Source organism: Magallana gigas, chromosome 6 (genome assembly GCF_963853765.1).
Source record: "Magallana gigas chromosome 6, xbMagGiga1.1, whole genome shotgun sequence".
Lineage (NCBI taxonomy): Eukaryota > Metazoa > Mollusca > Bivalvia > Ostreida > Ostreidae > Magallana > Magallana gigas.
The window spans coordinates 47,618,225-47,643,773 of NC_088858.1; the positions used below are offsets into that span (position 1 = coordinate 47,618,225).

Here is a 25,549-nt window from a genome sequence, read left to right on the forward strand (position 1 = left end):
TAAGAAACTTCTACATTAAAAAAAAAAACCAAATATTTTTAGTACACATATCAATACAATTTGACATGAAATATTTTATAACACTCTTTCGTCAAGTGAAGATTTTCCGGAATTCGATACTCACTCCAAAATATTTTGCTATAGTATAATACAAAATTTCGCGCGCAACATCAAAATACAGCCGAAGGCAAGAAAAAGCGGCCAAAGTTGCAGACGTACTTTTAATTTTTACCGGTCATTTAGGAAACGCAAAGAATTTTTCTTCCATAAGGTAGTTAAACATGTTAATTAACTTGTTGACAACTCTGAAAACTATCCTTTTAAAGAGTAGCCAAGTTGAACAGTCTATAGTTGAAGACTACTTTGCTGTAATGACCTGTTTTGTTCCTATTGCATGTTTATCAGAATGCAGAACCATTGAGTGTACTTTGCACATGCTCAACTTGACCCTGTCTCATTGTGTTCTAACGACAGATGATATTGCTGCTTAGTTGTTGAATGAGGCTTCGTAAAAGACTGTGCCCACTTTTGCTTTCTACTTATATATTAATAGCTGCAGGTCTGTAGCTGAAAAAATTCGGATGGACGACCTGGGAACTACAGTGCCTCCCATAGTAAAAATCTGCAATTTACGGCGCTTAAAAAATTGCGCTAGTTTTGAACTGATTATTCTCATTTCCAAACACATTCTGTACAAATATTTGATTCCAAAAACTTCCTCGGCGATTTTACTACAGATATCGTCACTTCACTTGCCTCTGATATTCTTTTGAACTCCATCACCAGCCCCGTTTAATAAGTAAAGTGGTACAGTTTGTTTACACGTTAATATGGCGACTCTTGATCTCGACGTAAATTTATAAACTTCATTTTCTAAGGTCGGTTAGAAAGTTTGAGGCGAGTAAAGTGATGATATCAGTAGTAAATTGCCAGAAATATTTTAATGGTACTTACTGTTTTCACAAAATTTGTGTGGAAATAAGGATAATCAGTCAAAAACTAGCGCAATTTTTTGTGCATTGTAAATTGCAGTTTTTTACTATGGGAGGCACTGTAACTCCCAGGTTGTCCATCCTAATTTTTCAGATCTGTAGCTACAGACCTGCAGCTAATATATTAACAGGTAGGGCACCAAACCCTGTTTGGTGGTTGGAGTCTCATTTGGTGGTTAAATGCTTGAATGGTATACCTATTTTACCTAACAAATGGGACTAATTTTTCGTTCAAATTGGATTACTTTTTCAGGAGAAAAGGCAGAGAATGTTTACTACTGGGACAAGGACTCGGACATGTTTGCTTCATGATTAAACATTCGTTTATAAAAATTTTATGTGTCAATTTTTCCGCATGTGTTTAAAAAAAGGCCAAAATAAAATGCACCCAGGAAGTAACGTATAAACAAAGTGTTTATGTTTCAAAAAGATAGATTTTATCAGTACGACAATTACTATGAGTACCCAGCCCCAGTGGGACAAGGGTTTGCTTCAGATTTGTAGATTTGTTGACATAAATTGAATAAACCTTCACAACGTATAAACAAGGTGACATAATATAAATACGCAATTGCAATGCAGCATGTTGCTACTATAACAGAATAAGATGATTTGTGAATTATGAAGGAGTAAAAACAGGTAGAACATCTGTAGCTCAAATTCTTTGAAAATAGACTATCATCATAGACAGTTTGATGCTGAGGATATTTTGAAAATGAATGCAAAATTGAATGCATTTTATGCTCTGCTGAGAAAAGTTTTAAGTTTTATAAGATTGAAACCATTGCATAATTTTCGTTTAATTTTTTTCAAATAAACAAAGATTGAACAGGATTTGGACACTATTATGTTGGCCTCATGGAGGGAAAGTATTTCCCTCTGCTTCAGGTCTGGCTATATTTTTTCCTTAGGGCTAACAAAAACAGTGTTGCTCTCATCACCACTCAATGTATACTGTTACAGTAATATTCTAAGGTTACTGGTAGATTACCATTTTTCTGTTCATTTTCATTTTTTTGTATGAAAATTAAGATACACTAAATGCAGCATGATTATTCCCTGATTTAAATCTTTTACCATACTTATTGACAACCCAACTTTTTACTCTTTAGATGGCAAGAACAAAGCAGACAATGAGAAATAACTCAAAAAAGAGTAATTTTCAAAGGGCAACATTTCAGCCAGTAAGTATGAAATGCTATGTAGTTATGTAACATTAAACCATGCTTTTCTAATAAATTTTTCATTTGGCGTTTATAATTTTGCTTGTTAATCCACCACACAATTTGTTATGGAGGTGACATATCGTAGCTTACTGTGTGTATGTTAGGGCATAAGTGTACAAAAGACTGAGGTCAAGATTAGAAGAAAACCTAAGTACTTAAAATCTGTAAGCTTTGCATACTTTTGAAGCTTTTGAATAAGTCAAACCCTATTTTTTTTTCAAAGTAATTGGTGAAATACTCCTCAAAATAACCAATATAACAAAGCAAAATTGAAGTAAGAGTTAAATGTAGAGCACATGAAACATATGAACTCACTTGGCAGTGCTCTTTCTTTTCTCTTGATTTTTTTTTAAGCATAAGGCATATTCTGCTTTCTTGATCAGGCTCGACAGAGAAAGCGCCCCAGAAAACCGAGAAGAGAGCCGTTATGGATGACAGAGAGAGAAGCGCGGTCCCCGTGGTTTTATCGACAGTATCAGTATGATCCGTGGAACAACTCAGATTCAGAGTCCGACTCGGAAGGTGAAATGGGACATGATGATTTGGATGATGAAGTTTTATTTGGGAGTCTCAGGGGAAACATTGTTGGAATTCGCTATTACTCTGGAACTGTAAGTTTTTTAATTGAATGAATCTACTATTTTATACTGTGATCACTTGCTCGTAATGTAGAAAAAAAACTTGTGAATAAAGTATTATGGAAGCTTTTAATAACCAACTGTGAAACAAATTATCATTACAACATTCCTACCTTCAATTTAAAATGTAGTCACTTACCTATATCTTGCACCAATGATAAATTGACATGTTCTTGATCTTTTAAGGTTAAATTTTATTCTGGATTAAAATAAGGTTTGTTGTTTTCAGGTCAACAACAATGAAATGGTTGCCTTGGAGAGAGAACCACATAACAAGTATGACAGGAACGCCATCAAAGTGGTCAATGTTGTACGTCAACAGGTCGGACATATCAAGCGGGAACTGGCCTCCGCTCTAGCTCCCATCATGGACAGTGGCTGGGTCAGACTGGAGGGGTAAGGATTGGTGACCCATCTAAATCTAGGATCTCCTCTTGTTTCTGTTTACAACTGTCTGTTTGATAGAATGTAGTTCTTCTTACTGTAGGAACTGAAGAAGGCATGAGTTTACTGAAATGTGATAGAGATTGCAGACTTTATTTCTGACCAAATTTCAGAGATTGCAGACTTTATTTCTGACCAAATTTCAGAATAGTTCCATTTGGGAGCCAGAACCAGTTTAGCATGCCGGTGGACATCAGCCTGTGGGGTAAACCAGAACACAAGCAGGGGACCATTACAAGACTAGAGCGGTCAGGCATCATGATGAAGGTTGCCCCCGACCCCGTGGGTGGGGCTATTGGGGGACCCAGCACCAGTATGATGTATGGAGTGGTGTCCAACAAGAGAACTTTTCTAACACCATCAGAGGTCGGGGTTTATCTAAAGTTGTCATCTTGTGAATTTTCTTTAAACATATTCACTTAATTTTATTTAATTAATCTAATTTGATAATACAATGAATATTAGGAAATTCTTTTCAATAATGTTAATTTTGATATATTTGGATATAAATGTATTATAATTTGCATGATGTCTAATCAGATGAGTCAAAGTAAGTTATATGACATAATTTAGGTTAGAAATGAACTTGACAAGTTGTTTGAGAGTCTTAATGAGGGTGACAAAACTACTACATTGGAACCTGCAGAGGTACGGGGTATTGCATTACCACTCTTCATAATTATGTTAAATCTTTTATAGTTCCTTTGATTTAAGTGCAGACTTTAATGGTTCTAAAAGTGTCCTACTTTCTATACATAGATAAACATGCATATCTGAAGTTTGTCAATAGTGATAATGAATTGCTAATGTTTATAAAATAGATTGATTGGAATATTTTATATGTTTCTGTTATGTTGTAACCTGAATTTGTATATCACAGAAGAAACTGTAGCAATTTAAATTTTTATTTCTATATATAAATAGAAGTTCATCTCAGTCACTTGAAATGTAAAAAATGAAATTCTTGCTAATATCAAGTTTAAATTTCCAGGCAATATCTAGTACAATGTACAAGCACCAGAAGCAGGCTCTCCATTGGATGATCAAGAGAGAGAACGGTGACCAGTTGCCGCCATTCTGGGAGAACAAGAACGGACAGTACTTCAACTCGGTGACCATCTTCACCACCAAGACCAAGCCAAGGAGTGTCTGTGGAGGTACTGTAATGTCTACCAGCTGGGTTCTCCACAGGAGGTTTTACCATGGCAGCTCACCATGATTAAACCTTTTTGGTTTGTCATGGTGAACAAGCTTTGCCATGGTCAAAATAAAAAGCTGTCATGTAACAACAAGTCCCTTGTTTCAGAAATGACACAAATGTATTTGCCTATGAAACAAGTTTTCAGATTTTTACATTGAAGCACTTTTCAATGTATTCATTGATCATAAAATTTCCGAAATTTTTTTTAATGATTACAAAAATTTTTAACATTGACAATCATAAGGATGCTAAATAAAAATTTTGTGATATCAAGAAGCATGTAGCACATTTCTCTGTAGAAATAACCTTCCATGTATGAAAGTATTTCTTTATTCTGTTGCAGGAATTCTTGCTGATGACATGGGTCTTGGGAAAACCCTCCAAACAATTGCTCTGATAATGACAAACTTCAAGGATGGAAAGCCTCTGGCTGTGCCAGTCCCAGGGAAAATCCGACAGTCCAAGATATTACGAATGCAACAGAAAGCTCAAGTCAGCCATTAGATAAACATTCAACACTGATAAGAAATGATTCTTTTAACGAAAATAAATTGATTGCATTTTCTGCTTACACTGCCATTTTTAATAGCATTGAGAAAATGCATTATACAAATACACCTTACTCTTGGTACATATACATGAAAATACTGTGAAAGCAAAATTTTTGATGAAGTTGTTAACTTTCGCATAGTTAGATTAATAAAATTGAATATTTATACATTTATGGCAAATGAGTCTTTTTGCCAAACAACACCACAATTGTTACAATTTTAATTTTCAGTACTTTTTTCTCAATTTAAATATTAGAATCATTTCTTACACCATATCCTGTTCAATTTCAGAGAATGGAAGAATACAAGAGCAGTCCATGTAAGTCTCGAAAGTCATTTGTCATCAAAGGAGACCCCAACGAGATGATTGATGAAGGCAAGCCGTGTGTTGGACGGAAGAGGAAGACCCTGGGGAAACTACTGAGATATAACAACGCAGTGGACAACCTCTCCTCGGACGAGGAGGAAATCGAGGACCTTGTGGAGGAAGAGGAGGAGGAAGAGGACTGTGAGGGTAAGGACCGGGGGTTTTTAAACTTAGTTCTGTTATCATGTCATAAAGCTCTGTACTTGTACCAGTATATTATATTATATAAGTATATTATTTTTCCTAGAATGTAAAGATGCTATAAAAAGTGAATTTGTATTTTTCTTTTTCTATCCAGCTTCATAGTCAGTATGATAAAATCTGTATGTAAATTTGCTTGATGGTTCTTGAGAGTTGATGTACATTTAATTTTTAACCACTGTTGCTAAGGAAACTTTCATTTGTTTTAAAAAGCGTCTATATTCAGCACACTAATATGAGTAAGTGTTTAATTGTTTGTTGAGCATAGCTGTGTAGGGTTACCTATACTTCTTATTTTTAACGTTCTAGACGTGAATGATGATAAAGTCATGTTGAAGAAAGATGACCCTGAATTCAAGCTCTCCAAAGACACGTTAAAACAGGAGAAAATTGCCTCACCCATTGCCAGTCGGAGACCAAGAAGGCAAGTACAGTGTAGGAAATACTCTGTGGTGGTTTGTTTGTATTGTTCAGTTCATTTATTGGGGACTAAGGTGAAATATTGGTGTTTCTGTTGTTTAGGAGTGTAAAGAAACCCACAAGATACACCTACAGCAGTGATGATGAGGACCAGGAGAGAGTCGGCAGTCCTATGAAAAGAGGTAAGGAATGATGGATGGCTAGCTTGCCATATTATGCATATAGTGACATGTCTTGCAGAGATTAATGCGTACTTTTCATTGGACCTGGTTTTTATCTTATTTTGTTAAATTTGTTATATTTTGATTATCATTGTAGTTAAGATAGATCATGAAGAAAAAGAAAACTTGCAGAAGGTCTCTGTGCCAAGGAAAGGTCATCAGAGGGGCAAAGGAAAAGGGAAACAACTCTGTAAGCCTGTGACTCAGGCTTGTGAAGTGAACAAGCTGATTGCTGACACTATTGAGATAGACTGTGCTAATGTTGATGATGTGTGTAAGAGTCTACAGGACCAGAGAACAGAAAAAGAGACCCTGGTCACTGAAAGAGGGGACAGTCTTGTGGAACCTAAACTTGACTCAGTCAGTTCAGAAAACAAAGACAGTGCATGTAACACAGAACCAGTAGGAATTGTAGGGACTTTAGTAAGCACAGGTATATGTTGAGCTTATAACTCTGTTATGTTTTTTCTTCCATAAGTAAATATTTTTACCATTGTTGAATTTCATCTTCCACTAGTATATATTTTCTTTCCAGTAAATGTTTAAGAAACACTTGTAAAGGATCCTACTATTGATACAACTAAATGTATTGTGCCTTTATTTGTTTATGGATCATAAGTGCATTGATTATTTATACCTTGAATATTTTGATAATTTTCAGATGTTAAACTTATAGTGCAGAACAGTGAAAGTGATGCTGTATCTTGTCCTAAGTGGATGACAGAAGGAGTGGGGTGTGGACAAGAGATCCACAAGGGGCACAAGTTCTGCACCATGTGTGGATGGAAGATCAATGCCAATATCTTTAAAAATGGTGCCAAAATGTGTCACAACAAAATGGAGGAACAAAAATTTTGTGAAAATATTGTTTATCCTCCCCAGAAGTTTTGTTCTAACTGTGGACACCAGCTGTCATTTGGAGGTAAAATTGCACTGTTATAGAATCTATTTAAAAGGGATTTTGGAAAAAATATCTCATTTTTATATGCAATGCGAAGCTGTATGGGTATTAAAATGTAGAATGTATTTCAGTGCAAACGCCGGTTAATGTTAGCAATACAAAAGTGCAATCCTCATCAGGGGAGATACTGACAGCAGAGGGAAATAAACAAGATGTGACAAAAGAGTCGATAAGTGCAATGAAAAACAGGTATACATGTATAACCACTTTGTAGAATCTGTATTGAATAAACAGATTAGTTAGCATTCAAACAAATTACAAACACTGAGGTAATAAGTAGCAATTTTTATATGAATTCTAAAAAAGCTTTCTCTTTCATACCCTGTGTTTCCAGCAAAAGTTGAACATATTGTGTAAACTGGTTACCATTTTTGATTTTTAGGTTTCCTGAGTTACTCATGGATTAAATACTACTCAAATCACCATATTTACATGTATTAATGCATTATGACAGCTCACTGTTACATTAGAAAGCTCATCCTAACAGATTGATTGGGTTTTTTTTAACATTTTCAGCATGCCAAGTACAAGTTCATCAAATCTGAATCCTTATGCAAGACCATTCACACCTGTAAGTTTTTCCCTTACTCTCACTATTTTAAAGTAGACATTCTCTATGTATTTTCTTCGAAGAAGGGAGTTCATATTGCTTTTCTGTTGTCTGTCAGTTGGTCGGTCGGTCCACCAACAGTTTCCGTTCATTTTCTTCGCAGAGGATGAACATATTGAAATGAAATTTGGTATACAGGTTTATCATGATAATATCTAGGTCAAGTTCGATATTAGATACGATCGAGCAATTTTCGACAGAGCTATGGCCCTTGGATTTAAAAAAATTCCAGTTTTTACAGTTTACGTTTATTTTCTTTGTGGATGTTTCCAAGGGAGGGGGGCATAAGTGTTTTACAAACATCTCTTGTTCAAGTTGTCTTTGTTAACATTTATTTATTGAGTTTTATAATTTGTTTTTGCAGGGAGCTAAAGTTGTAATGCCACCAAAACAGATGACATCTGCAACAGGTTTGTACATATAATATTGTTGGGGGTTACCATATATACTTGCCTATAAGTATTGTTTTAATACTTATAAGTCAGTTGTTTTTTATTTTTCAGCTTAATTTTGAAGATTTTTACAATGGTCAGCTTATAAGTCAGGTCGCTAGTTTGGGATAATTCGTCTACAGGTTCTGTATTTAAAATTTCGATATTTGTCCCCCTAACTTTCGTTCAATTTTGAACTCCCGAAATCTGACTTATAAGCGAGTAAGTATGGTAATAGGTATATTGATCTGCACCTATCCAGTGTTTTCTGCCAGTATCATGTTGTTTGTGCTGTCAGTAATTTTCTGTTACAATGGTGGTCAGATTTCTTGTTTACAATCATGTGTAGTGAATCACTTCATGGCACCCTACTATTACCTGCAACTTACTGTAGTTTCCTTATTAAAAATGGGGAATTGATATCTGTGTTAAATCAGGAGAAGCAACCCAAGCAGATTCTAAAATATCACTTTAATTTTTTAGACAGTTTTGAACTAAATGAAATTATATTCTTGTGAATTAATTAAAAAAAAATGTGGTATGTGTATTAAGTACTCCTCTATACACGTAGTAAGGAATTTACAGTACCGGTATACATAATTGTATGAGCACTATGATTTATTTTTGACTGTGTAAAAGTGGCCTATTAATTGATCTGGATGGCCAGTCTATGTAAGCTGTAAAATGTGTTGAGAAACTCCCTCAAACTACTGGTATTCTCATTCCAGATGACCTTCCTGATCCAGCTCTACCCAGTCTCCCAGCAGATAGTACATCGTCGGGGCCGTGCACTGGTAACCTTGTGTACTACTGTATGCAGGAAATTATTCGCTCCGGGTTTTTTTGGTCCTCATTGTCAGTGGGACGATTTAAGACTGGGAATTTCCATTGTCCCAAATTATCTCTTTTTGAACACAACTGTGTCTGGGTAAATTCGAGAGTTTTTGCAAGTACATGTATAAGAAGGCAAAAATTACACCAGGCAAAAATAACCCTGTATATAGTATTTACTTATGCATGCATGAACAGAAACAATGAAATGTAGTCACAGTTGCATTAGTGTATAAACCTAGAGAATTTTTTTGTTTAGATATTGACTTCTTTTAATATATTTTTTTTTAGTGGAAGAACTCCCTGATTTACCTGATCCCTCTTGTTCTATGCCAGGTTTGTATTGATATTAGTATGTAATTGTAATATGCATTCAAACTGTTATATGTATACTTGAATGTAAAGAATGAAATGGATTATTTTCAATAGGCACCAGTAAATGTGGGAAGTTTTCAGGACGAACACCAACAACGGGGGCCCGAGCCACACTGATAGTATGTCCTCTGTCAGTGATGAGCAACTGGCTGGTGAGTACACACAACTAGAAGAATACAAGAAACAAGATCTGTGTAGTGAAACAATTTTCTTGATTTACTCAGTAGGTTAATCAAGTATTAATTGTTTTGTTCTGGATGTTGGTGATAAGAGCTTGTTGTTTATTATCTATCTTTTAGTCCTCCTGGCTAACATTTAACTTTCCTTCTTACTTATTGAACTTGATAAAATAGAGACTTTATGCTCCACGATCATTATTACAAAAGTAAATGACCTTTAAAGGTAATGGTAAAATCTGTCCTATGATTTGAACAGGATCAGTTAGAGGAGCACATCCATGAGAACATTCACCTGGACATCTACACCTACTACGGCCCCAGCAGAATCAGGGACCCCGCTGTACTGGCCAAGCAAGACGTGGTCCTCACCACTTACTCCACACTCTCCTTTGATGCGAAGGTGATCTTATCATTGCACTTCTTTTGTCCTACATACAATGACAGGGAAATACAAAATAATTCAGATGGGCAAAAACGTGGAAGTTCATTGACTTTAAATTTAGTAAACTCGAAAATTGTGATATTTCAGAATGATCAAGCTTTGCAGAAAGTGAAGTGGTTAAGGATCGTTCTGGATGAGGGCCATGCCATCAGGAACCCTAACGCTCAGCAAACCAAGGCCATCTACTCCCTGCAGGCAGAGCGCAAGTGGGTGCTAACTGGTAAGACAGAGTTAACAGGTGTTGAGAAGTGGAAATAACTGATTACTTCTACATCTGGTTTGGGGAATTTCATATTGATCTGCTTTCTGATTTCCAGTACAGTAATAGTATTCATGATTAGCAAATTATTCATTTATAATCTATCATTGTGTTATTTTGTAAAGGAACATTACCATGCAAATGAAGAGTTACAAGTACAAGATTATCTTAAGTTATTGTTGAAGGAGACACACATATACATATACATATACAACATTTATGTTTACTAGTTAACAGTAAAATATCATGGCATCAAATCATTCTATACTTCTGCTTCCTTAAATATTCAGGAACGCCCATCCAGAACTCCATCAAGGATCTGTGGTCGCTGATCAACTTCCTGCAGATCAGTCCCTTCACAGACAGACAATGGTGGACCAGGGCCATAGAACGGCCGCTAGAGCAGGGCAACGAGAGTGCTATCAAGTAACTATTCAATTCCCATTCAATATTATTGAAAGGCTTTGGGGAATATTAAATGTAACTGTTGACATTGTAATGAAGAGCTGTACCAATGAAATGAAGGATTATTCAACAAATATTACTATTCACATGTATATTATACATTGAAAAAAGAAAAAAAGCACTAATTATACCCCCGCTCCGAAGGAGAGGGGGTATACTGTTTTACCCTTGTGTGTCTGTCTGTCTGTCTGTCTGTCCATCTGTCTGTCGGTACATAACAAAAATTTCTGTCGCATTTATCTCAGCAACTATTTATCACAGATGCTTGAAATCTTTACACAGTGTTTGTTAAGACATGCCATATCGTGGGATATATTTTTGTACCAATCGGACGTCAACTTCCTGTTAAATGATGACTTTGCTTATTTTTTAACCAAAATTTTCAAACAAATTTTCGTCAAAGATTTCTCAGCAACTATTTATCGCAGATGCTTGAAATTTTAACACACTATTTGTTTTGGCATGCCTATTGTGGGATACATTTTTATATCAATTGGACGTCAACTTCCTGTTAAATAATGACTGTTTATTTCTAGCCAAAATTTTCAAACAATTTTTCGTCAAAGATTTCTCAGCAGCTTTTTATCGCAGATGCTTGAAATTTTTACACAGTGTTTGTTAAGGCATGCCATATCGTGGGATATATTTTTGTACCAATCGTACGTCAACTTCCTGTTAAATGAGTACTTTGTTTATTTTAGCCAAAATTTTCAATCAAATTTTCCTCAAAGAGGGGTATCACTAGTGAGCATTGGCTCACAGATATCTTGTTGTTTCAGACAAGAAATCATATTTTTGTCTTGCCAAATTCTGAACCTTATTTATCAATTTAAAACACTTCAAAAATAGCCATCCCATTTTTGCTGAATTTTGTAGGCGTGTTCAGCATTTGATGGGTGCCATCGCTATGAGGAGAACAAAGAAACAGATGGTTGATGGGAAGCCTATTGTAGAACTCCCCGAGAGGAATGTTTTTGTAGAACATGTTAAACTGTCAGAGGAAGAAAGGTCTCTGTACGACGCCATGCAGAACGAAGGCAAAATCATTGTCAGCAGGCAAGTAAGGAGTGAAAGGGTTCCACATGGGGAGCAGAGCAGGGTATTGGCCATTAACCTAATTGTGTTGAAGATGGCACATTATATATTGATAAAGCAGTCTATTCTTTGAAGAAATTTTTAGAGATATTCATTTTTTATTCCTTATTTTTATGATTTTGATCACCTTGTGATTTGATCACAGATATTTCCAGCAAGGCACTCTGCTTCATCACTATGGAGACGTCCTTGCCATTCTGATGAGATTAAGACAGATGTGTTGTCATCCACTCCTGGTTGCTAAGGCAGCGGCGGCCATGAAAGACATAATGAGTAGGCAAATTCTGGAGATTTTAGAATGCAATGACACCTCATATTGATCTACTTGTTTGAAAATAAAAGATAGTTTTAAAAGAAATAATCCTGAAAATTCATATCCATGAAATAAATCTAATATTGTAAAATCAACCTGTTTTACACCAAAAAATTAATTTATTGATAAAAGTACATTTTCTAATTTTGAAGTACATGTATATTGCTGTGGTTGTTTTAAATTTGTTGAATTACATGTATATCTGTTGTTTATTGTACATATACTATGTAGATGAAGCTGAGGCCAGTGGGGGTATGAATGACGCCCTGAGACAGAAGCTGGTGGACACCCTGATGATGGTGCTGAGCTCGGGCTCTGACGAGGAGTGTGCCATCTGTCTGGACTCCCTGAAGCAGCCCATCATTACCTGTTGCGCCCATGTCTTCTGTCGAGGCTGTATCGAGGCCGTCATAAAAAACGAAACGGTAGCTACCATTATGATAACTTTTAAAGTTGCTGTATTTCCTAAATAATTTCACGACAAATCTTGAGTTCATTTTCTAAATAGTTTTAAAATAGTTTTAACATGATTGTAAACTGATAGTAAAACTTGTGAAGAACTATATGTAGCTTAGTTTTAATCCTGTACAGCCACTGATTTCCTAAGGTTTCTGACAATTGCATTCCTTTCTCCAGCCTACTGCCAGGTGTCCTCTGTGTCGGGGGGACGTGTCCATAGACTCTCTTACCGAGGTTCCGGCGGAACAAACTCGTCAGCCGAGTGTGGCTGAGGCCGCCACTGAGGGAGAGTGGAAGTCCAGCACCAAGGTAGGTCAGCTGTGGCCAGGTAAATCAGAGAACAGAATGTTCCAGGTAAATCAGAGAAGATAATGTTCCAGGTAAATCAGAGAAGATAATGTTCCAGGTAAATCAGAGAAGATAATGTTTTAGGTAAACTTAGAAAAAGATAATATTCCAGGTAAACTTAGAGAAGATAATGTTTTAGGTAAACTTAGAGAAGATAATGTTCCAGATAAACTCAGAGAAGATAATGTTTTAGGTAAACTTAAAGAAGATAATATTCCAGGTAAACTTACAGAAAATAATGTTTCAGGTAAACTTGAGAAAATAATGTTCCAGGTAAACTTAATGAAATATCAACATTCAAGGTACCAAAAACAGTTTTTGTGTTACAATAATTTATTAAGCGGGTTTTCCGAAGAAAAAATTTGGTTATTAAAATGGTGAAAATGGCGGGCGGGTGGGAGGCTGCCAAAAGGGTTCCGTCATTGTACGGATAATTCCTCCTACAGTTTTCAAGATAGGAAGTTGTTCTTTTGCAGATCAATTGTACATATATCAGAGGTGTGCATATTGCTAGGATTTTGATTTCCGATTATTTATGAAAAAAATACCAGCTTTTGATCTTAGTCACTTTTTGGCAAAATATTGCATATAGGGTATCCTCATTGTACGGATAATCCTCCTACAGTTTTCAAGATAAGAAGTTGTTCTTTTGCAAATCAATTGTACATATATCAGAGGTGTGCATATTGCTAGGATTTTGATTTCTGATAATTTATGAAAAAAATATCAGCTTTTGAACTTAGTCATTTTTTGGCAAAATATTGCATATAGGGTATTCTATTTCACTGGAAACAGGTTGACATGGATTATGGATACAGTTCAAATAAATGAAAACCTGGTTTGCTGTCACATTGACAGCTTTTCACTTGTCTTGCTATTATAAATAGAAAGTCAATCTAGAATTTTTTTTTAGGAACAAGTTTATTCTTTAACATATATTTAGACCATATCAAATGCTTTTTTTTAAGGTGGATGCTCTGATGAATGGATTGGTCAAGCTGAGAGAGGAGAACCCTCGTATCAAGAGTCTCGTTGTGTCTCAGTTCACAAGTCTACTCACTCTCCTTGAAATTCCTCTCAAGTAAGTGTATCATGAAGCATTCGATACACACATAAACAACACACTGTACGTGGTTGTTACATGTTAATGCCTCAAGCCTGTTTTTCTTTAAACAATAAGATTTAACAGATTAAACAAATCTTAGAGAAAATATTATGAGGCCAGTCTGAAGAAAGTGTTTGTTTGGAATTACACCCTGGGGGTTTCCAGACCAAGGAGGGAGGGATTTTTTTCTTTAAACTGGAAGCTTAATTAATTTTTCAAAAATTGGTTTAAAAAAAATCTCCATAAAATGGGGAATTTTATTGCTTATTTTGTTTAGTGTCATATTTGTCTTCAATAAAAGAAAGAAACATACAAAAGAGTAGCTAAAAAATAACACCACTATAAAACAACAATCAAATCTTAAAGATATAATTTCATCACTGACATGAATTTACTTTATAGGATTTCTTCTCTCCTGGAATTTTGATCTCTTGATCATAAATACTACAAAGATTATATTTATTGATTTGCTTTGTTGAATTTTATAAGATTGAAGCCAAAAGAAAAAAGGATATTTTGACAAATGAACTTATATGTAAAAATGAAAAAAAAAAACATGAAAAAGAACTTAATTTTTTGCTTATTATATTTCATCAAGTGGGGTATTTCAAAGAGGCAGGAGGCAATTCCAAACGAACAATAATTTTATTTCGGCCTTATAGGGACTTGGACACGATTTGAGATAAAAAATTTTGTTCTTATTTTTAGCTCACCGAGACGAAGTCAGGGGAGCTTATGCTATACCCTTGGCGTCGGCGTCCGGACCTGGTTAAAGTTTTTGTTGCAGGTCCTGTATCTAAGCTATTACTTGTCCTATCTTCACCAAACTTGCATGGATGATGCATCTGGACCTACTTATAGACTTGAAAGACTTGGATGCTGAATCCGAGTCCTAAATTTCAGATGCTGGAGGAGGTTATGGTCGTTGGACAAGGTTAAAGTTTTTGTTGCAGGTGCCCTTTGATAGCAATATCTAAGTTACTGCATGTCCGTACTTCACCAAACTTGCATGGATGGTGTGTCTTATGATACTGATGCACCCGACAGGCTTGAGTGCTGAATCTGAGCCATAGGTTACAGATGCAGGAGGAGGTTAAGGTTTTTGGAGCAGGTTAAAGTTTTTGTTGCAGTTGCCCTTTGATAGCAATATCTAAGTTACTGCAGGTCCGTACTTCACCAAACTTGCATGGATGGTGGTGTCTTATGATACTGATGCACCCGACAGGCTTGAGTGCTGAATCTGAGCTATAGGTTTCGGATGCTGGAGGAGGTTAAGGTTTTTGGAGCAGGTTAAAGTTTTTGTTGCAGTTGCCCTTTGATAGCAATATCTAAGTTACTGCAGGTCCTAACTTCACCAAACTTGCATGGATGGTGTGTCTTATGATACTGATGCACCCGACAGGCTTGAGTGCTGAATCTGAGCCATAGGTTACAGATGCTGGAGGAGGTTAAGGTTTTTGGAGCAGGTTAAAGTTTTTGTTGCAGGTGCCCTTTGATAGCAATATCTAAGTTACTGCAGGTCCGTACTTCACCAAACTTGCATTGATGGTGTGTCTTATGAAACTGATGCACCAGGCAGGCTTGGATGCTGAATCTGAGCCATAGGTTACAGATGCTGGAGGAGGTTAAGGTTTTTAGAGCTGGTTAAAGTTTTTGTTGCAGGTGCCCTCTGATGATTATATCTTAGTTACTACTTGTCCTAACTTCACCAGACTTCCATGGATGGTGCGTCTTATGATACTGATGCACAAGACAGGCTTGAATGCTGAATCTGAGCCATAGGTTTCGGATGCTGGAGGAGGTTAAGGTTTTTAGAGCTGGTTAAAGTTTTTGAAACAGGTGCCCTCTGATGATTATATCTTAGTTATTACTTGTTCTAACGTCACCAGACTTCCATGGATACTGATGCACCTGACGGGCTTGAATGCTGAGTCTGAGCCATAGGTTTCAGATGCTGGATATGGTTAAGTTTTTTGGAACAGGTCACATGTTTAATAGATAATAGTACATGTACTATTTAAAACTTGCATAGTTGATTAAACTGTAATATGAATGAATCACAGAGGAAGCTTTAGTTGCAGAGCTTGATCTCCATTATCAAGGATGCTAAAAAATATATCTTAGTTATTACAGGTCCTAACTTCACCAAACTTGAATGGATGGTGTGTCTTATGATACAGATGCACCTGACAGGCATGGATGTTAAATCTGAGCCATAGGTTGTGGATGCTGGAGCAGGTTAAGGTTTTAATTGCTAGTGCCCTCTGATGATGATATCTTAGTTATTACTGGTCTGAACTTCACCAAACTTGCATGGAGATGCGTCTTAGGTATACTGATGCACAAGAAAGGCTTGAATGCTGAATCTGAGCCATAGGTTTCGGATGCTGGAGGAGGTTTAGTTTTTTTGGATCAGGTCACATGTTTTATAGATGATAAAGCTTGCATAGTTGATTTAATTATATTATAAATGAAACGCAGAGGTTGCTTCAGGTGCAGAGCCTGATCTCCATTATCAAGGATGCTAAAGAAATCTCCTACCTCACTCAAACCTGCTCGATAGATAGATGTGTTTGTTGATAAATGATATAACATGATTCCTATGCTATAGTATTGTATGGTATAAAACAATATTGTTTAATATGATACAATATAATATCATATGTAATATTATAAAAAGTTGTATGATACAATATGATATTGTATCAATTTTTTTTGATAATTTACGTATAATATTGTAACATGATATCGTAATGTATAGTATTGTATATTATGAAACAATATTGTATAATATTATATTGTATTATTAATTTATTATTTTATCACATGATACTATTACATAAGATATTGCAAAATATAATATTGTATCCTATGATACAATATTGTATATTCTATAATATTGTATCATACGATATTGTATAATATGATATTAGTTTCTGTAATATAGAATTATATCACATGAAATGTATAATATGATACTGTTATATTATATAATATCGTATCATATGATATTGTATAATATGATATTGGTTTTTAATATGATATATTATCACATCACATGAAATGTATTGTATGATATTGTAAAATATATTATTGTATCATATGATACAATATGTATAATATAATGTTGTATTATATAGTTTACTTTATCACATAATATTGTATCATTTGATATGATACAATGTTGTATCAAATTATATTGTATCATATGATACAATATCATATTATGTTTCAAAAATGATACAGTATCATACAATATCATACTATATTGTTTTATATATTATGATATTGTATTATGTGATCAAATACAATAACGTATAACACAATACAATGTCATATCATATGTTACAATATCATATCTCATCATTGTTTATTATTAATGGTATTTTATTGTATTATATGATATATGTTGTAAATATGATAGGATGCAATATTTAATTTTATATTATTGTATTGATTAACATATGAACATATGATTATCATACAATTTTTTAACAGATGATATACGATTTAGTGTCAAAACAGAATCCATGAATATCAGAGATCATAAAGTATGATTTTCATTTAATATGATAAAGGTGGTCTCATAAAGGTGAAGTCTCATAAGGGTGATGTCTCGTCTCAGTGAGCTTTGTAATCTGTGATTACCTATGTTTTATGTATAAAATGGTTTACTGGTGCATTTTAAATGATTGATTAAAATATTGAATGTTAAAGTCAAGTTACAAGCGATATATACAGAGGAAAGAATTGGTTGTTATGTAAACAAAGCTCGAGTCTTATAGTTGTTTACAAAAAATGTAATGAAGAGAATTACCATTTCTTAGACAAAATGACACGAAAAAACAATTTTAACTAATTCAGTATCCTCATAAATACTATTATCAACAAAAGAAAGATACATTTGATTGAAACTTACACAAATACAACACATATGTAAAAAATGACAATATTCGAGCTTTGTTTACAAAACAAAGAATTATGAACTCTATATCTTACTTATAACTTGATATTTGACTTTCAAATTTTGACATAGCATTATAAACTTCTATATTTATCAGTATAAACATTGAAAATGGAAAAATAAAATTTGAAAATTTTGTGTCAAATCGTGTCCAAGTCCCTTTAAGGGCTAGATTTCGAATTGAATGGACATTCATCATTATTAGTTGTTTAAAATGAAAAAAAAAGAGCTTGAGTAGAGATCAGTGAAATATTGCCTGTGTCTAGTTAGTGAGTTAATGTATTATACAGTCTGGTGTATATGTAGTAAATATACATGTATTTGAGAGTTCTGCAACTGTTTACAGGGCTCTGGGTTTCCGCTTCGTGAGGTTGGACGGGACAATGTCCATGAAGCAGAGGCTGCGGTCAGTGGAGGAGTTCTCCAACCCCGCCCCGGGATCCCCCACCATTATGCTGCTGTCCCTCAAGGCCGGCGGGGTGGGGATCAATCTGGTGGCTGCCTCCAGGGTTTTCCTGATGGATCCAGTATGTCGTTTGATTTATAACAAATTATGGCAATTAAAAATTTCAACTTAAATGAGATGACAAAGGTCTTGTATTTTGCAGGGAAAAATTTAAAAGACTTTGTAGAAGTTTTCACATGTATTGAGATGTAATATTGTAATATGTAAGAGAAATTTAAACATTTACAAGTTTATGTAAACATAAAGTCTGAGTACTGAAAAGAAATACTTAATTTTGCTAAGGCTTGGAACCCTGCCTCTGAGGAGCAGTGCTTTGACAGGTGTCACCGCCTGGGACAGACCAAGGACGTTATCATCACCAAGGTAACATTGCCTGTGACAACTGCCACAATCAAAACAATAAATATATGTACTTATTGGTTTGTCAAGCAAAACACATGGTAACATTATTAAATGAATATAATGATGTGAGTGATCAAAAGATGAAGCATATTTTTTTTCCTTATTTCATTTGTCAAACATTCTTCAATGCTTTTCAGAAGATTAAAATGGAGTAAAGTTTATATTGAAATGAGTTAATTTCCATTATGCTTGTTTAACTGAAAAGAACTACTACATGTTGCACTAATGGTATGATCAATCAAGAGATCATCTGCCAGTTAAAACGTAGGGTTGCCTCCTCTGTTTCAAAAAATAGTGTGTACATGTATATGTGTACAGTATTTCATGTCACTTTCTGTATTTAAGGAATGAACTCAATATTTATTTGTTTTATACGATATAAAATGGTTTGGGGCAGTTTACGCTTTATAAACCGCGAAGCAGTTTATAAAAAAGCGTAAACTGTTTCAAACCATTTTATATCGTATAAAACTAATAAATATTGAATTCATTGCTTATAATTTAATTTTTTTACTCTTCATTGTAGATAAAAACGATCATTTGACCTTTAAAATGACGTAAAATTTTACAAAATTCAAACGTAACGTCAGGCGTATGGATACGTTTTTGACGTTAGTCTTACTATGACGTAGGCAACATTCTTTATACGATATAAAATAATTTTTTTAGCCAATCAGAAAGCGCGTTACAACCAGAATTAAATTATTTCAGTTTGTGGTCGAGGACTCGGTAGAAGAGAGGATGATGGCTCTACAAGACCAAAAAAGGAAGCTGATGCAGGGAGCCTTTGGTCAGAAACAGACGGCGGACGATAAACGGACCAACAGAATCCGTGACATCAAAACACTGATGGATCTGTGAGATGTTGCCAGGAGGATTGGGGAAGAAAGATTGATCCCGGGGCCCAACTGTCGAATGATAGATAGGGGAGGAATGTGGCATAACTCTCAATTGTGAATTAAATTTTGTGTTGCTTATTACCACTTCTATGAGCAAATTGTATTCAAATGCTTTGATTCATCTTTTGAGTTTACCAGTACATAGACCGTTTTACAAAGTTACATGAAGATATGTCAATATTGTTCTGGTTTTAATCCAGTGAATTGTCTGTTACAGCTTTTTATTAACTTTGAAGACAAATTTAAAGAAAACAAAAGTTCATTAAAGATTTCAATTTTTGAAAGAATGAAGAACTTTTTTTTAATATTGAGCAAGGTCGTTGACTTTCCTTTACCAGTGCCTTTTTTATAGAATAGTTGCCTATGATTGCATTAGTGCTGTTTATTTTATATATTGCTGGTTCATATTTTACATGCTTGATTCTTTACTTATATAGCGCTAAGAGATATTGTCAGTTGGCTCATGGGTTCCATTCAATCTTTTTATTTTCCTCAAAACAGATATATACCTCTAGGTTAAATATCTGTACATACAAACTTGAAAACATTCATTTACAAATCCACAATGTTTTATAGGATAAAAACCATTTTAAAATAGCATACAAATTTGTTTGGCAAGCAGTATAAAGTTGAGATTTATTTTTCTATTCTGAAAATATCTATAAGACACTCTCCAACAAATTTTTTTTAGTTCTCAGTTATCACTGTTTTTTCTAAAGCTCATTCATAATTCATATTGATTCGATGTTTGTGCAATAGGATTAGATATATGTACATAACTCTTAAAACTTGATATGAAGTGGAGAACGTCTTGAGATACCAGTGGATAATTTTCTATTTGACACTGGTACATCATGTGGCATAAAATATTGAAGAAATTAAAACACTTATTTTGGAGTGCCCATATACCCTGGTATTTAGAAGTATTTTATATCAATTAAATGACTGGTTTTTTTTCTTTAAATTGATGCTTTCATGTCCCTATATTGGTCATTTGAAAAAAAAAAATTAAGATGGTAGGAGATTAGATTAACTTGAATCGGTTAAAAAAAATAGAATACATGTACATGTAAATAGAATACATGTACTCATGTACACGTATATGTTGCTGTCTAAATCAGAGGATAGATTTGCCAATGGTTTTGATCAGTTTTATATTTAGTTTATGTCTAGTTTTTGACGTTTATTTTACAGTTCATATTGACATGATTGAACAATCCTAAATGTATTGTACAATCAAAAGTAGTGAGCATTTATAGAATTGTTTGTTGTTATTAAAATCATTCAAACCTTGACAGTATTGTCGTTATTATGTTGGTACAATATGAGACACTTATAAGGAATCTGAGTTGATTGAATTCTTTCATTTTACTAAATAAGGATAGTTTTATCAATGAAATGGATGTTCTTAACCAAGAAGTTTGCCCTTTAAGCCAAATCAAGGAATTGTCAGCTTCAATGAGGGATACAACCTCTTGGTGAAGAACAGTATAAATTTACTTTATCTTCTTCTTGTACTTGACAGTTTATTACTGACATTATCTATGCATATTTACACCATGAAGTTACTCTTCATTTTGGCAAATAATCTTATTCTAGGATTTGTAAGATTCTAACGAGAAGTGCATACAGGATGAGAGATCAACTCAACCTTTACGTTGCTATTGATTCATGATTACTCAACTCTCACCCCAACGATTTTAAATAAGTGATGCTCCATAAATGTAACTTTGTCAACATTTAATCAATACAAGCTATCTTGTTGCATATAACGCACATGTAAAAAGTCTAATACACAAGTGTTTGGTGCATGTGATGTGTTAGTCATAATATGTTTACCATCAGTAAGGACAGGCAGGTATCATCAAAAGGGGGGAGGGGGGGCTTTTCTCGCAATGAACATTTTTCCCCTCCATTTACATACTTTTTATAAGCAGGTCAAAATGATAGCAAAATTTAAAAAAATAAAAGTTTTGGGTACTTCGCGTCATTTCTAAAACATGTATATAATTATGGACAGGTCCAACGAACTTTGTACAAGGCCAAAAAAAAGAAAAAAAGAAGAACCTTGCCAAGTTCTATTCGAGGTTTGTATGCTAGTGTAACTCTATCTCGGAAACATGTAGGCATAAACATATTTATTTTATAAAAGCATGGTGAATATATATATAAAAACAACAATAACAAAATTGTCACATCATTTTCACTTATGCGTTCCAATCATGCGATGGAGTCGGGAACTGGGCTCGGTTACTATGGAGAATAGACTGCTTCTCTGGTGGTGACGTCATTACCCGGCTATGTGACGTTGATCTCCTTGTACTGAATGTGTATTCGTTTGGAACCAATGTAAAATATTCTGCAAAAAATTCACTTTTTGATAACAAATTTTTATTTTAAAATGTAGTTTTTCTAATAGGTACAAAACTACTGTTGAACTTTCAATAAAATTTTCACTATAACATTATTGTGATTTCTGTTTATATTAGGTTTATTACCAATTTGCTTCACGTTAATTCGAAACTCATACGCAGAGAATACAGTTTATACTTTTAAGATGGCTACAAACCAAGTCTTCAGAATTAGGCGTGACACTCACATAAGGAGGAATAAGGCAATAACGTTATAACCCGCCATGACCCAGAAGGCGAACCCGGGGAGGAAAGCCACTGTTTCTGAGTAGATAGCGCCACCAGCAACGGATCCCACCATGAAGCAAATGTTCTCAAATAACGCAATCCCTCCAAACATCGAACCTTGGGGGAAAAGGAAAAACTATTATTTTGTATTGTGCTTGTAACATTGTTTTTAGATTTAGCTACCTTTAGTTCGTAAAGTTTCTCAATGAATATACTAAAAAGTTTTAATCATGTTTGTTTGCATTAATTGCTGCAGATCGTTAGAAAAAGCGTTGCAATGACGTCACTCTTAATGCTGTAGTAACTGATAGAGGCAAGAGAGCAATGGTCTGTGGCTAGAGTTACCTTGTTTGTCTGGGGGCGTCAGCCGAGACATGATGGAGCGGATCATTGTAATCTCTATGATTGCGAGACAACCGACCACCGGAACTGAGAAAAGAAATAGTCGTATTTATTAATTTAATTTTGAAAGTCACTTCACGACAAACTGCTTGCTTTTCCTTTATCCATGTATAAGATACTTATTAAATACGTTACCCATGTAAAGTTCAAAAGATGTTTTTGAGAGCGCCTCCATGACGAAGTACCCAATGGCAGACAAGGTTCCAATGACGGATATGAAATCGTCAGACATAAAACACTGCATGATACGAATCGACACGACTCCCACGAACTCCTGAATGACGCTGCGAATGGTGCCGAAATTACTGATCTTTATGGGACTCCAACAAAACGGGGATCCTATCTGATACAGGATTTCCACATTTGTCTTTCCAAGTGCCGCCATACTCAGTAAATTGAATGAGCAGATTAGTATTATATACTGCCAGCGTCGGCCATAGTTTGGGTCTTTGTTGCCGTGAATGTACAAGTCCAGAGACTCTTTGATTTGACGCAAGGGGTGGACAGAACTGACTCTATTCTCCTCACTCAGCGGTTCTTTGAGAACAAATATCGTCAGAATGATTCCAACCAGTACCATGGCTCCGGAAGCGATGACGGGGCTGTTGAAACCAAACGCCTCTATGAGGTATCCTGAGAGCAGGGTGCCTGCTAGAAATCCCACACCGACGCCGAGACCCAGGATAGCAAACGCAAAGGATCTCTGTTTTCCTGCCTTCGTGATATCGGCGAAACCAGAGGAGCAAATTGCGACGGAGGACACCCATCCTCCAGTGCACCCCTCAATAAAAAGATAAATGATGAAGAAGTTGACGTCATAATTCATGATTATATTCATGAAACAAAGTCCACTTTTAACCAACGAGCCAAACAGGGGAACCAGTAGTGTTTTCTTTCGTCCATATCTGTCGCTCAAAGTAGATATCAGGGGTGCTGTAAAAATGGCGGGAATTCCGCCAGATATCGAAATATAAACCGTCCAGCGTGCTGTGTCCGATTGTATAGTCTGCTCCATTTGGAACTCCTTGGAACTCGTGTTTGTTTCACAAAGTGATTTTCCAGACTGGTTTAAGGTTGCATTCGGAAACTCTTTGTCCTTATACACACTATACGTGTACTGACTCAAGTCGAAAACAAGAATGGTAAATGAGGCCATATGGACAAATACGATGATCCCGATCACAAACCCCGTCACTGGAATCTTGACTGATTTGGGCGCCCCCTCCTCATCCTCCAGAAGATGAGACTTCTCACCTTGGTCCATTGTTGTTTCAGTCAAAGTTTGTCACGAAATCTCTTTGCAAAATAAAATTATAGAGACATGTTCAAAGATAGAAGAAACTTTCGTGTGTTACATCGGAATTGAACATATTCAAAACTTGTTATATATTATCTCATGAATCTTTAAGAGTAAGCTGTATCAATAGAAGGAAAGACATTTTTACGAGCGTAAAATCTATTAATTAATAAATGTACATGAACTATATGTCGTGAGCAACCTTAATAAGCCCTTGATGCTATTGCCATGTCATATCTCTGTTGGATTTTAATGGAAAATAATTTTTTTAAAAGCTCTGTCCATACCTAAAGCAAAAACCGGTTTACCTATATATAGGGATTATAAACGCTGCATGATACGGGAAATGAGATGTACAAACCCATCAATGGGTGCATAAATTTAAAACTCAGAGAGAGACGTACGTGAATTGTTTCTTATATACATGTATGTAGATTAACATGTACTGAATACTTACCAACAAATGTAAATATATCCAGTGGTCAACCAGCAAAATGCCGAAGCAACAAGACTATGCTTCCAAGCTTACAAGTCATAAAAGGCAGACAATGATGTCATTATTTTTTATGCAATACTAAGAGTTACATGTACGGTTATATTCACTGGTCAGTTAATGGTTGAACTTACCTGGTCAGGTGAGGACAGGTAGATTGCATCTTGTTGGCTGTACATACAGGTGTTGGGGTCATTTTTGTATATATTGGCCGTTGAAACAATAGAAGAGATACGTTATCACCTGAAAACTTTTATTTGAAAGTTTCCTATACATGTCATCAAGATCCGCGTGTAATTTAACAGACTGACCCTGTTTTGAAAGTGTTAAAAGTTCAAAGTTCAAATTTAAATATCTTGTGAAGTGACCAGATTATAGCTCATCGTACATGGAGTTATTGTTCCTTACCGCTGATATACATATATATATGCTCCCCCTCTCAAAACAATAATCCCTACTTGTATGTTGATTGGTTACACCTGACTTTTAAAACATTGGAAATATTCTGATTTAGATGATATATTAATTGAATCAAGATAACAATTTCATACACATATTCATTTAACTTCTGATTGAAAACCATTTCATCTTTAAGTCAAATTTGTTCATAAATGATTGGTTGCATGCTAATATCAGAATTACAGTAATTTTTTAATCAAATATTTAAAAATTCAGCTGTTTATTCTATGTAAGAAGAGGACTGTTCTCTCACGATTTACTGGTTTAAGAGAACACAGTTCGAGTCAATAGTTCTCTAAAAGGGTTTACTAAAAAGTGAAATTGTGTGCTGTGTTATTGTAAATTATTACATCTTTTTCGAATTATTCATTCAACACACTTTAATAATGTCCAA

General features: G+C 35.0%; 2 protein-coding genes across 3 annotated transcripts; one reads left to right on the forward strand and one right to left on the reverse strand.

The window, feature by feature from the left end:
* Window positions 1-152: 152 nt before the first annotated feature.
* On the forward strand, window positions 153-21,158 carry LOC105349024 (helicase-like transcription factor). The gene is made up of 30 exons (XM_011458672.4): window positions 153-271; window positions 2,105-2,176; window positions 2,602-2,829; window positions 3,086-3,252; window positions 3,447-3,666; window positions 3,874-3,948; window positions 4,292-4,457; window positions 4,845-4,993; window positions 5,344-5,566; window positions 5,930-6,044; window positions 6,143-6,222; window positions 6,359-6,694; window positions 6,923-7,183; window positions 7,294-7,411; window positions 7,739-7,793; window positions 8,197-8,242; window positions 8,992-9,057; window positions 9,386-9,430; window positions 9,524-9,621; window positions 9,905-10,048; window positions 10,178-10,310; window positions 10,640-10,775; window positions 11,691-11,870; window positions 12,055-12,182; window positions 12,454-12,647; window positions 12,859-12,990; window positions 13,998-14,110; window positions 18,445-18,625; window positions 18,847-18,927; window positions 19,678-21,158. The coding sequence occupies exons 2-30, from the start codon at window positions 2,105-2,107 to the stop codon at window positions 19,825-19,827; spliced, it is 4,092 nt and encodes a 1,363-aa protein (XP_011456974.3). The 5' UTR covers window positions 153-271; the 3' UTR covers window positions 19,828-21,158.
* LOC105349025 (lysosomal proton-coupled steroid conjugate and bile acid symporter SLC46A3) lies at window positions 20,585-25,514 on the reverse strand. Of its 2 annotated transcripts, XM_011458673.4 has the most exons (6): window positions 24,831-25,514; window positions 24,661-24,736; window positions 23,042-24,202; window positions 22,850-22,933; window positions 22,465-22,621; window positions 20,585-22,224 (listed from the first exon to the last, which is right to left on the reverse strand). In XM_011458673.4, the coding sequence occupies exons 3-6, from the start codon at window positions 24,168-24,170 to the stop codon at window positions 22,164-22,166; spliced, it is 1,431 nt and encodes a 476-aa protein (XP_011456975.1). In that variant the 5' UTR covers window positions 24,171-24,202; window positions 24,661-24,736; window positions 24,831-25,514; the 3' UTR covers window positions 20,585-22,163. The 2 variants fall into 2 exon arrangements, with proteins under 2 accessions (XP_011456975.1, XP_019918187.1); XM_020062628.3 differs by lacking the exon at window positions 24,661-24,736.
* Window positions 25,515-25,549: the final 35 nt, after the last annotated feature.

What these genes read in the sequence shown, in the direction of transcription:
- LOC105349024 (XM_011458672.4), top strand. Translation starts at nt 2,105, where the DNA reads ATGGCAAGAACAAAGCAGACAATGAGAAATAACTCAAAAAAGAGTAAT. An exon ending in AGGGACTTTAGTAAGCACAG is followed by an intron (nt 6,695 to 6,922) that starts GTATATGTTGAG and finishes GATAATTTTCAG; the next exon opens with ATGTTAAACTTATAGTGCAG. An exon ending in GGCAAAATCATTGTCAGCAG is followed by an intron (nt 11,871 to 12,054) that starts GCAAGTAAGGAG and finishes ATTTGATCACAG; the next exon opens with ATATTTCCAGCAAGGCACTC.
- LOC105349025 (XM_020062628.3), bottom strand. Translation starts at nt 24,170, where the DNA reads ATGGACCAAGGTGAGAAGTCTCATCTTCTGGAGGATGAGGAGGGGGCG. An exon ending in ATCTTTTGAACTTTACATGG is followed by an intron (nt 22,934 to 23,041) that starts GTAACGTATTTA and finishes TTCTTTTCTCAG; the next exon opens with TTCCGGTGGTCGGTTGTCTC. An exon ending in ATTGCCTTATTCCTCCTTAT is followed by an intron (nt 22,225 to 22,464) that starts GTGAGTGTCACG and finishes AATTTTTTGCAG; the next exon opens with AATATTTTACATTGGTTCCA.